The sequence below is a fragment of the Macaca mulatta genome, chromosome 7 (assembly GCF_049350105.2).
Source record: "Macaca mulatta isolate MMU2019108-1 chromosome 7, T2T-MMU8v2.0, whole genome shotgun sequence".
NCBI classification, from domain to species: Eukaryota; Metazoa; Chordata; class Mammalia; order Primates; family Cercopithecidae; genus Macaca; species Macaca mulatta.
The window spans coordinates 50,460,400-50,472,655 of NC_133412.1; the positions used below are offsets into that span (position 1 = coordinate 50,460,400).

General features: G+C 41.3%; 1 protein-coding gene across 7 annotated transcripts in view; it reads left to right on the forward strand.

The window, feature by feature from the left end:
* Positions 1-1,007, forward strand: part of BBS4 (Bardet-Biedl syndrome 4) — a 59,917-nt gene extending 58,910 nt beyond the window's left edge. For all 7 annotated transcript variants that reach the window (XM_077939761.1, XM_077939763.1, XM_077939765.1 and 4 more), the window contains one exon: positions 31-1,007. In XM_077939761.1, coding sequence (XP_077795887.1) covers positions 31-140 — 110 coding nt within the window. In that variant the 3' untranslated portion in view covers positions 141-1,007. The remainder of the gene's footprint in view (positions 1-30) is intronic.
* The last annotated feature ends 11,249 nt before the right edge of the window (positions 1,008-12,256 follow it).

Genomic DNA, 12,256 nt, shown 5'->3' on the forward strand with positions numbered 1-12,256 from the left:
TAAGGATTCAAGTTTTTATTTTGTTACTAGGTGCTGGAGGAACATCCCAGTTCACAAAGCCCCCATCTCTTCCTCTGGAGCCAGAGCCTGCCATGGAATCAAGTCCAACTGAAACATCAGAACAAATAAGAGAGAAATAAGAATAGAATGAATGACCCCAAAGTAGGGTTTTCTTGGGTGAGGATGTGCTGGATTAGGAAAGGTGACATGGCACAGGCAGAGTGGCACCCACCACAGAACAGAGTGTGTGTTATGATTACGAGGAGCCAGCAGTTGAGCCTAAGATCCTTCTACCTACCTGGTATTGGCATTTGAGGTAGGAAACCCTCTATTGCCCCACAAACCAGGAAAAGTGAAAAGACAGCACAGTTCCTTTAAGAACCGGCAACAAGGCTGGAGGCTGTATGTATGCAGCAGAGTCAGCAAGGTACATGATGCTGTCTTTCAAAAGGACTTTTCTCTCCTAGCTGACTGACCTCTTCCTTACAAGAAACTAAGACATCTGTTGAGTAGCCCTGTGATGACAAAGCCTTGGTTTAACTGGGGTGATCCTCAGGTTGTGAGGTTTATTAGTCCTCAAGGCAAACATAAATATTAGATGAATAATCCAACTTTAATAGTATACATTTAAAAGAAAAAAAATAAAAGTCCTGTAAGTTGAGGCCCAGCCTGGTGAGTACTGCAGCTGCATTTGCCCAAAGGGAATCCAGAACAAGTCCCTCCCTGTATTTTGTTCTTGAGAGGGGTCAGTCTAGAAGCCAGATCCTATCAGTATGAGGAGCAGCAGCCCAGGGTTGTCTGGCTCAGCACCAAGGATTTTTTTTTAAAAAGGAAGAGTTTCTTAGATGAGTAATTGTTACTGAAGACAGTCAGTGATAACCACTGACCACATGCTATCAATACACTATGTGTCCTTTTTAGAATAAAGATTATGTATCATCATTCCTTTGGAGAAAATTGTTATTCAGGTATAAAAACGAGATCACAATAAAAACTTGAACCTGTGATCACAGTCTTCCCTTATCTGTGTCTAAACCTATTTTGAAATTGGAGGAGGAACCTCAAGGCCAAGTTCCTGCTTGGTACGGGCATGGTAAGCCAGCAATTTGCTTACTGAGGGCCAGTCCCCATTTTGCACTGAAAGTGCCCTTTAATCACCATAATTTAAAGATAGAAAACTTACCTACTACCAAACCAAACTGTCTGGAGTTATTTTATTACAGGGTCTGTTTTGACATTGAAGCAACAGCTAACTGAGCCAGAGCCCCTTCATTTCTTGTATCTCAAAAAGTATCAGAAGTGATGCCCTTGTCATTCAGCTGGTAGTATGTGGCAAAGCTGAATTTGTACCCTGAACAATTGAGAACACTTCTACATCAGCATGGAGTCTAGTATATTAGAATGAAATGGTCTAGTTACTTTCTGAAACTGGAAAGGTCTTAGTGAAAAATGAGATGGAGAGGAAGAGAGAAATATGAGAGATTTAGGAGCTAATATCAACAGAAATTAGGGATTGATTGGATGTGGCAGGTTAAGAATTGGGTACCCATTTCGGGGCTTAGATAACCAGGGAGACTAAAGGAATACTGGACTAGGGTCAAGGGTTGGTTGTGGAATCTAGTTTTAGATTTTTTGTTTGTTTGTTTTGAGACTGAGTCTCGCTCTGTCGCCCAGGTTGGAGTGCAGTGTCGCGATCTCAGCTTTTTTGTATTTTCAGTGGAGACAGGGTTTCACTGTGTTAGCCAGGATGGTCTCGATCTCCTGACCTCGTGATCCATCCACCTCAGCCTCCCAAAGTGCTGGGATTACAGGCGTGAGCCACCGTGCCCGGCCTAGTTTTAGATGTTTAAGATATCCAAATGATGATATCCATCAGACACCTGAATAGCTGGATTTCAGGAATGAAACCTGGTTTGAAGATAAAGATTCAGGAGTAGGCCAGGTATGGTGGCACATACATGTAATCCTAGCACTTTGGGAGTCCAAAGCCAGAGGATCACTTGAACCCAGGAGTTGGAGACCAGCCTGGGCAAGATGGCTCAGATCTCATATCTACAAAAAATTAAAAAGTTAGCCAGGCGTGGTGGTGCGCACCTGTAGTTTCAGCTATTTGGGAGACTGAGGCAAGAGGATCACTTGAGCCTAGGAATTTGAGGTGGCAGTAAGCTATGATCATGCCACTGCCCTCTAGCCTGAGAAACAAAGCAAGACCCCATCTCAAAAAAAGAAAAATATTTAAGATTCAGGAGTAATTTAGATTTGGGGGATCATCAAAACCATAGATTTGAAAGGAGTCATCCACGGAAAGCTAGGAATAAGATGACAGGCAACCAAAGAAGGAAAATAAGTATTTAAAGGGCGAAGCAGAAGAGCCCACAAAAAAGCAGCATATGATACAAGAGAAAACCCAGGAGAGTAGTGGTATTATGGGAAGCCAACAAAGAAAGGTTTGGGAAGGGAATGGTCAGCCTCATTGAACCCTTCCAACAGAGAGGTACTGTTATCCCCATTTTACAGAAGAGAAAGCTGAGGTTGGGAGAGACAAACCAAATTTTCCAAGCTAAGTGGCAGGACCAGGATTTAAATCCAGGACTCGATGCAGAGCTCTTGCTCTTAATCATCAGTAATCAAGCAGTGATGTATCTTTGATGAAGCAGTAGTGGCAATAGAAACTTAAGGACTCGAAGACTGAATGAGTAGATATTGGACTACTTTTATTTCAGAAAGCTTTGATGTAGAGGGAAGAGGTTTTCAGAGGACAGAACTGTATTCATTACTCTGATCTGAGAAACTTTTAATATTTGGGGAGAGAAGCGTAAAAAGGTGGTCTTTTTAAAGTAAAGTATAGCATGGTGGAAACAGAATGCAAGAGCAGGGCTTTTGAGTTTTTCCATATTCTTTGGAGGCAAGATGGTGCTTTGCTTCCAGGGATAGCAGTTAAGAAGCAATGCTTTCCACATTAATTTGGCTTAGATTTTCTTTTAAAAATAAACTCTACTAGGGTGTGCAGGGTCAGTCTTTTGGGCATGTGAATGTGCAATTTTTCATTCACTGGTGAGATAGGAACTATTCTAACTTCTAGTATGGGGGTTGGGTGCTCATGTCATCAGAATTTTTAACAGAATTAGGAAAATGAAACCAAGAACATAATCACAGCTACGGATGTGGTTTTAGATAACTGAAAAAGAGAGGCAAGAAAGCAGAAGTATGAACTAGCAATGAGAAAAAAGTACCCTTCTTACTGAATAATATTGGGCAAAACTGTGCATTCCAAAGACAGCAAACAACTTTGGAGTGTGTCACTACAATGATTATTTTGTTTTCAAGGAAAAATCATTATTATAATGGCTGAGTACCTCATGTTGGACCAGTCCTTCCACAAACAACAAATGTAAACAAGTGGGTAAATATATTCTCTTGGTTTAACTTTTAAAAAATACATATGACTGTTCAAAGAAAAAAATATTACAGTGTATTCTGAGGCTGCACATACATAAATAACATGACAACTATAAAGCATATATGGTTGCAAGGTTTTAATATTTTATGTAGTGGGACACAAAATGAATCCTAAATAGTTTGTGAAAAGTTGAACATGGTCCTTGCCAGAGCAGTCAGACAAGAGAGAGAAATAAAGGGCATCCAGATCGGTAAAAAGGAAGTCAAACTGTCATTGTTTGCTGATGACATGATCGTATACCTAGAAAACCTTAAAGACTCATCCAAAAAGCTCCTAGAATGGTAAATCAATTCAGCAAAGTTTCAGGATACAAAATTAAAGTACATAAATCAGTAGCCCTGCTATATACCAGCAACCAAGCTGAGAAATCAAGAACCTAACCCCTTTTACAATAGCTGCAAAAAAAACAAAACAAAAAACAAAAACTTAGGAATATACTGAACCAAGGAGGTAAAAGAGCTCTACAAGGAAAACTACAAAACATTGCCTAAAGAAATCGTAGATGACACAAACAAATGGAAAATACATCCCATGGTCACGTATGGGTAAAATCAATATTGTGAAAATGACCATACTGCCAAAAGCAATCTACAGATTCAGTGCAGTTCCCATCAAAATACCAAAATCATTCTTCACAGAATTAGAAAAAACAATCTTAAAATTCATATGAAACCAAAAAAGGACTCACATAGCCAAAGCAAGACTAAGTAAAAAGAACAAATCTGGAGGCATCACATTATCTGACTTCGAACTATACTACAAGGCCATGGTCACCAAAACAGTGTGGTGCTGGTATAAAATCAGGCATACAGACCAATGGAACAGAAGAGAGAACCCATAAATAAAACCAATACTTACAGTCAACTGATCTTCGGCAAGCAAACAAAAAAGTGGGGAAAAGACACCCTATTCAACAAGTGGTGCTGGGATAATTGGCAAGCCACAAGTAGAAGAATGAAACTGGATCCTCATCTCTCATCTTATACAAAAATCAACTCAAGATGGATCAAAGACTTAAATCTAAGACCTGAAGCCATAAAATTCTAGAACATTGAAAAAAATACTTCTCGACATTGGCTTAGGAAAAGACTTCATGACTAAACAACCCAAAAGGAAATGAAACAAATAGGTGGGACTTAAACTAAAAAGCTTCTGTACAACAAAAGAAATAATCAGCAGAGTAAACAGACAACCCACAGAGTAGGAGAAAATTTCTGCAATCCATACATCTGATGAAGGACTAATATCCAGAATCTACAAGGAACTCAAATCAGCAAGAAAAAAAAATCCCATCAGAAAGCGGGCTAAGGACATGAACAGACAGTTCTCAAAACAAGATATACAAATGGCCAGCAAATGTGAAAAAATGTTCAACATTGCTTAAAGATCAGGGAAATGCAAATCATAACCACAGTGTGATACTACCTTACTGCCACAAGAGTGGCCATAGTCAAAAAATCAAAATATAGATGTTGGCATGGATGTGGTGAAAAGAAAACACTTTTATACTGTTGGTGGGAAAGTAAACTAGTATAACCACTATGGAAAACAGTGTGGAGATTCCTTAAAGAACTAAAAGTAGTTCTATCACTTGATTCAGCGATACCACTCCTGGATATCTTACCCAGAGGAAAAGAAGTCATTATACGAAAAAGATACTTGCACATACTTGTTTATAGCAGCACAATTTGCAATTGCAAAAATATGGAACCATCCCAAGTGCCCATCAATTGACGAGTGGGTAAAGAAATTGTGGCTCATTCCTGCAGTCCCAGCACTTTGGGAGGCCAAGACAGGCAGATCACTTGAGGCCAGGAGTTTGAGACCACCCTGGCAAACATGGTGAAACCCTATCTCTACTAAAAATACAAAAATTAGCCAGACACATGCCTGTAGCCCCAGCAAGTCAGGAGGCTGAGGCAACAGGATTGCTTGAGCCCAGGAGTTTGAGGCTGCAGTGAGCTATGATGGTACCACTGCACTCCAACCTGAACAACAGAGGGAGGCCTTGTCTCTTACACACATAACACACATACACACAGCAGCTCATAAATCAAGGGAAAAAAAGAAAAAATACTTTGAACTAAATGATAATGAAAACAAAATGTGTAGGATTCAGCTAAAAGCAATGCTTAGAGGAAAACTTAGAATTGTAAATGCTTCTATCAGAAGACAGGAGAAAATCAGTTTCCACCTTAAGCTAGAAAAAGCAGAGAAAAACCCAAAGTAAGTAGAAGGAACAAACAAACAAGTATTAAAAATTTGAGAAGCCCCAAATTCTATGGGAAAAAAATGTATGATAAATACCCACCAAGGGCTGAGTGCAGTGGGTAGCTCATGCCTGTAATCCCAGCACTTTGAGAAGGGGAGTACTGCTTGAGCCCAAGAGTTTGAGACCAGCCTGGGTAACATAGTGAGACCTACATCTCTACAAAATAATTTAAAAAATAAAGAATAAATTAGCAGGGCACAGTGTCACATACCTGTGGTCCCAGCTAGTTGGGAGACTGAGGTGGGAGGATTGCTTGAGCCCTGGAGATTGAGGCTGCAATGAGCCACGATTGTGCCATTGCACTCCAGCCTGGGTGATGGAGCGAGACCCTCTCTCTTGAAGAAAAAAAAAAAAAAAGAAAAAAAAATCCCCAGCTAAATTGATCAAGAAAAAGACAAATTACCAGTATCAGGAATGAAAGCGGGTATAACATTACAGATTCTGCAGACATGAAACAAGATGCAATGTAAAATCTTAAGTCCTACTAAAGAAACCGATTTTGTAACTCAAAAGTTATCCTTGAAAGCAAACTCCTGGCTCAGATGATTATACTGGTAAATTCTGTCAAACATTTATGGGGCAAAATAAATTCAATCTTACAAAAATTTTCAGAAAATAGGAGCAAGAACTTGTTTGTATGATGTCAAAACTGGACCAAAGACATTACAGAACAACAAAACTATAGACTATTACCCTGTATGAACATAGGTATAAAAATCCTCAACAAAATATTAGGAAAGCAATCCAGCAATACATAAAAAGGCGAATATGTAAATCATGACCAAGTTGGAGTTATCCCAGGACCCTAAGCTTGGTTCACTATTGAAAACCAAAGTACTCACATGCATTAACAAAAGAGAAAAAGTCATATGATTTTAGTAGATACAGAAAAAAAGCAAAATTTTTTTTTGAGATAGAATCTTGCTCTGTTGCCCAGGCCAGGGTGCAGTGGCACAACCTCAGCTCACTGCAACCTTTGTTTTGCCTTCTGGGTTCAAGTGAGTCTCCCACCTCAGCGTCCTGAGTAGCTGGGACTACAGGTGTGAGCCACCAGGCCTAGCTAATTTCTGTATTTTTTCTGGGGAGGCGGGGGTGGGGGGGTGGTTGCCATGTTTGCCATGTTTGCTAGGCTGGTCTCGAATTCCTGGCTTCAAGTGATCCACCCACCTTGGCCTCCCAAAGTGCTGGGATTACAGGCATGAGCCACCACAGCTGATAAGCATTTTTTTTTATTTTTCTTTTTTTAGATAAGGTCTCACTATTGCCCAGGCTGGAGTGCAGTGGTTCAAACAGCTCACTGCACCCTCGAACTCCTGGGCTCAAGTGTTCCTCCTGCCTCAGACTCCCAAGTAGCTGGGACCACAGGCATGTGCCACCATACCCAGCTAATTCTGTTTAAGAGATGAGGGTCTCACTTTGTTGCTCAAGCTAGGAAAAAATAAATTTTTAAAAAGCCAGCATAGCCAGGCCTGGTGGCTCACACCTGTATTCCCAGCACTTTGAGGGGTGGAGGCAGAAGAATCACTTGAAGCCAGGAGTTCAAAACCAGCCCAGGCAACATGGTGAGACCCCATCCCTACAAAAAAACTTTAAAAGAAAAATTAGCTGGGTGTGGTGGTGCATCCTGTGGTCCTAGTTACTTGAGAGGCTAAGGCAGGATGATCACTTGAGCCTAAGAATTTGAGGCTGCACTGAGTCATGATCTGTGATCATGTCACTGCTCTCTAGCCTGGATGATGGAGCAAGAGCCTGTCTTAAAACACACACATACAAAACCCATCATGTGACTTAACTGATAAAGGACTGTTACATAAAATATACAAATAACTTCAAAAACTCTACATTAAGAATACAACCTGAGACTGGATGCAATGGCTCACATCTGCAGTCCAGCACTTTGGGAGGCTGAGGCGGGCGGATCACTTGAGGTCAGGAGTTGGAGACCAGCCTGGCCAACATGGTGAAACCACATCTCTACTAAAAATACAAAAACTAGCCAGGCATGGTGGTGTGTGCCTGTAATCCCAGCTACTTGGGAGGCTGAGGCAGAAGAATCACTGGAACCTGGGAGGCAGAGGTTGCAGTGAGCGGAGATCGCACCACTACACTCTAGTCTGGGCAACAGCAAAACTGACTCAAAAGCAAAACAACCACCTGATTAGAAAATGGGCCAAAACCCCTCACCTCACCAAAAATACACACAGATGGCAAATAAACACATTTTAAAGTGCTCCATATGTCATCAGAGAAATGCAAATTAAAAAGAGATACCACTACATACCTGTTAGAATGTCCAAATCCAGAACACTGACACCACCAGATGCTGGTGAGGATATTGAGCAATGAACTGTTATTCATTGATGTTGCGAATGCAAAATAGTAAAATCACTTTGGAAGACAGTTTGGCAGCTTCTTACAAAACTAAACATACTTTTAATGTTAGACTCAGCAGTCACACTCCTATTTACCCAAAGAAGTTAGAAATGTATGTACACACAAAAACCTGCACATGGATGTTGACAGCAGCTTTATTCACAGTTGCCAAAACCTGGAGGCAACCAAAATGTCCTTCAAGGTGAATAAATGAATAAACTGTGGTACATCCAGACAAAAGACTACTACTCAATTCTAAAAAGAAACAAGATGGGGGGGCACCCAAGATGGCTGAATAGGAACAGCTCCAGCATCCAGCTCCCAGCATGAGTGACACAGAAGATGGGTGATTTCTGCATTTTCAACTGAGGTACCAGGTTCATCTTACTGGGGCATGTCGGACAGTTGGTGCTGGTCAGCGGGTGCAGCCCGACCAGCAAGAGCTGAAGCAGGGTGAGGCATCGCCTCACCTGGGAAGCGCGAGGGGGAAGGCAATTCCTTTTCCTAGCCAAGGGAAACTGAGACACACAACACCTGGAAAATCAGGTAACTCCCACCCTAATACTGTGCTCTACCAAGGGTCTTAGCAAACAGCACACCAGGAGATTATATCCCACACCTGGCCTGAAGGGTCCCACACCCACAGAGCCGCCCTCATTGCTAGCACAGCAGTCTGAGATCTAACTGCAAGGAGGCAGCAAAGCTGGGGGAGGGGCACCTGCCATTGCTGAGGCTTAAGTAGGTAAACAAAGCCACCAGGAAGCTTGAACTGGGTGGACCCCACTGCAGCTCAAGGAGGCCTGCCTGCCTCTGTAGACTCCACCTCTGGGGACAGGGCATAGCTAAACAAAAAGCAGCAGAAACCTCTGCAGATGTAAATGTTGCTTCCTGACAGCTTTGAAGAGAGCAGTGGTTCACCCAGTACGGAGGTTGAGATCTGAGAACGGACAGACTGCCTGCTCAAGTGGGTCCCTGACCCCTGAGTAGCCTAACTGGGAGACATCCCCCACTAGGTGCAGACCGACACCTCACACCTCACACGGCTGGGCACACCTCTGAGACGAAGCATCCAGAGCAAGAATCAGACAGCAACACTCGATGTTCAGCAATATTCTATCTTCTGCAGCCTCCGCTGCTGATACCCAGGCAAACAGGGCCTGGAGTGGACCTCAAGCAAACTCCAACAGACCTACAGCTGAGGGTCCTGACTGTTAGAAGGAAAACTAACAAACAGAAAGGACACCCACACCAAAACCACATCAGTACGTCACCATCATCAAAGACCAAAGGCAGATAAATCCACAAAGATGGGGAAAAAGCAGTGCAGAAAAGCTGGAAATTCAAAACATGAGAGAACCTCTGCCCCTCCAAAGGAACACAGCTCATCGCCAGCAACAGAACAAAGCTGGACGGAGAATGACTTTGACGAGCTGAGAGAAGAAGGCTTCAGTTGATCAAACTTCTCAGAGCTAAAGGAGGAACTATGTACCCAGCGCAAAGAAACTAAACACCTTGAAAAAAGAATGGAAGAATGGCTAACTAGAATAACCAATGTAGAGAAGTCCTTAAAATAACTGATAGAGATGAAAACCATAACATGAGAACTACGTGACAAATGCACAAGCTTCAGTAACCAACTCGATCAACTGGAAGAAAGAGTATCAGCGATTGAAGATCAAATGAATGAAATGAATTGAGAAGAGAAGTTAGAGAAAAAAGAGTAAAAAGAAATGAACAAAGCCTCCAAGAAATATGGGATTATGTGAAAAGACCAAATCTATGTCTGATTGTGTGCCTGAAAGTGACAGGGAAAATGGAACCAACTTGGAAAACACTTTGCAGGATATCATCCAGGAGAACTTCCCTAACCTAGTAAGGCAGGCCAACATTCAAATTCAGGAAATACAGAGAACGCCACAAAGATACTCCTCGAGAGGAGCAACTCCAAGACACATAATTGTCAGATTCACCAAAGTTGAAATGAAGGAAGAAATGTTAAAGGCAGCCAGAGAGAAAGGTCGGGTTACCCACAAAGGGAAGCCCTTCAGACTAACAGCAGATCTCTCGGCAGAAACTCTACAAGCCAGAAGAGAGTGGGAGACAACATTCAACTTATTAAAGAAAAGAATTTTCAACCTGGAATTTCACATCCAGTCAAACTAAGTTTCATAAGTGAAAGAGAAATAAAATCCTTTACAGATAAGCAAATGCTCAGAGATTTTGTCACCACCGGGCCTGCCCTACAAGATATCCTGAAGGAAGCACTAAACATGGAAAGGAACAAGTGGTACCAGCCATTGCAAAAACATGCCAAAATGTAAAGTCCATCGGACTTTAGGAAGAAAATGCATCAACTAACGAGCAAAACAACCAGCTAATATCATAATGACAAGATCAAGTTCACACATTAACAATATTAACCTTAAATGTAAATGGACTAAATGGTCCAATTAAAAGACACAGACTGGCAAATTGGATACAGAGTCATGACCCATCAGTTTGCTGTATTCAGGAGACCCATCTCACATGCAGAGACACACACAGGCTCAAAATAAAGGGATGGAGGAAGATCTACCAAGCAAATGGAAAACAAAAAAAAAGCAGGAGTTGCAATCCTAGTCTCTGATAAAACAGACTTTAAACCATCAAAGATCAAAAGAGACAAAGAAGGCCATTACATAATGGTAAAGGGATCAATTCATCAGGAAGAGCTAACTATCCTAAATATATATGCACCCAATACAGGAGCACCCAGATTCATAAAGCAAGTCCTTAGAGACTTACAAAGAGACTTAGACTCCCGTATAATAATAATGGGAGACTTTAACACCCCACTGTCAACATTAGACAGATCAACGAGACAGAAAGTTAACAAGGATATCCAGGAAACTCTCAATAAATTCGGTATTGATGGAATGTACCTCAAAATAATAAGAGCTATTTATGACAAACCCACAGCCAATATCAAACTGAATGGGCAAAACCTGGAAGTATTCCCTTTGAAATGTGGCAGAAGACAGGAATGCCCTCTCTCACCACTCCTATTCAACATAGTGTTGGAAGTTCTGGCTGGGGCAATCAGGCAAGAGAAAGAAATAAAGGGTATTCAGTTAGGAAAAGAAGAAGTCAAATTGTCCCTGTTTGCAGATGACATGATTGTCTATTTAGAAAACCCCATTGTCTCTGCCCAAAATCTCCTTAAGCTGATAAGCAACTTCAGCAAAGTCTCAGGATACAAAATCAATGTGCAAAAATCACAAGCATTCTTATACACCAGTAACAGACAGAGAGCCAAATCATGAATGAACTCCCATTCAAAACAGCTTCAAAGAGAATAAAATACCTAGGAATCCAACTTACAAGGGGTGTAAAGGACCTCTTCAAGGAGAAAGGAGAACTACAAACCACTGCTCAGTGAATAAAAGAGGACACAAACAAATGGAAGAACATACCATGCTCATGGAAAGGAAGAATCAATATTGTGAAAATGGCTATACTGCCCAAGGTAATTTATAGATTCAATGCCATCCCCATTAAGCTACCAATGACTTTCTTCACAGAATTGGAAAAAACTGCTTTAAAGTTCATATGGAACCAAAAAAGATCCCACATTGCCAAGACAATCCTAAGCCAAAAGAACAAAGCTGGAGGCATCACGCTACCTGACTTCAAACTATACTACAAGGCTACAGTAACCAAAACAGCATGGTACTGGTACCAAAACAGTGATATAGACCAATGGAACAGAACAGAGCCCTCAGAAATAATACCACACATCTACAGCCATCTGATCTTTGACAAACCTGACAAAAACAAGAAATGGGGAAAGGATTCCCTATTTAATAAATGGTGCTGGGAAAATTGGCTAGCCATAAGTAGAAAGCTGAAACTGGATCCTTTCCTTACTCCCTTATATGAAAATTAATTCAAGATGGATTAGAGACTTAAATGTTAGACCTACAACCATAAAAACTCTAGAAGAAAACCTAGGCAATACCATTCAGGACATAGGCATGGGCAAGGACTTCATGTCTAAAACACCAAAAGTAATGGCAACAAAAGCCAAAATTGACAAACGGGATCTAATTAAACTAAAGAGCTTCTGCACAGCAAAAGAAACTACCATCAGAGTGAACAGGCAACCTACAGAA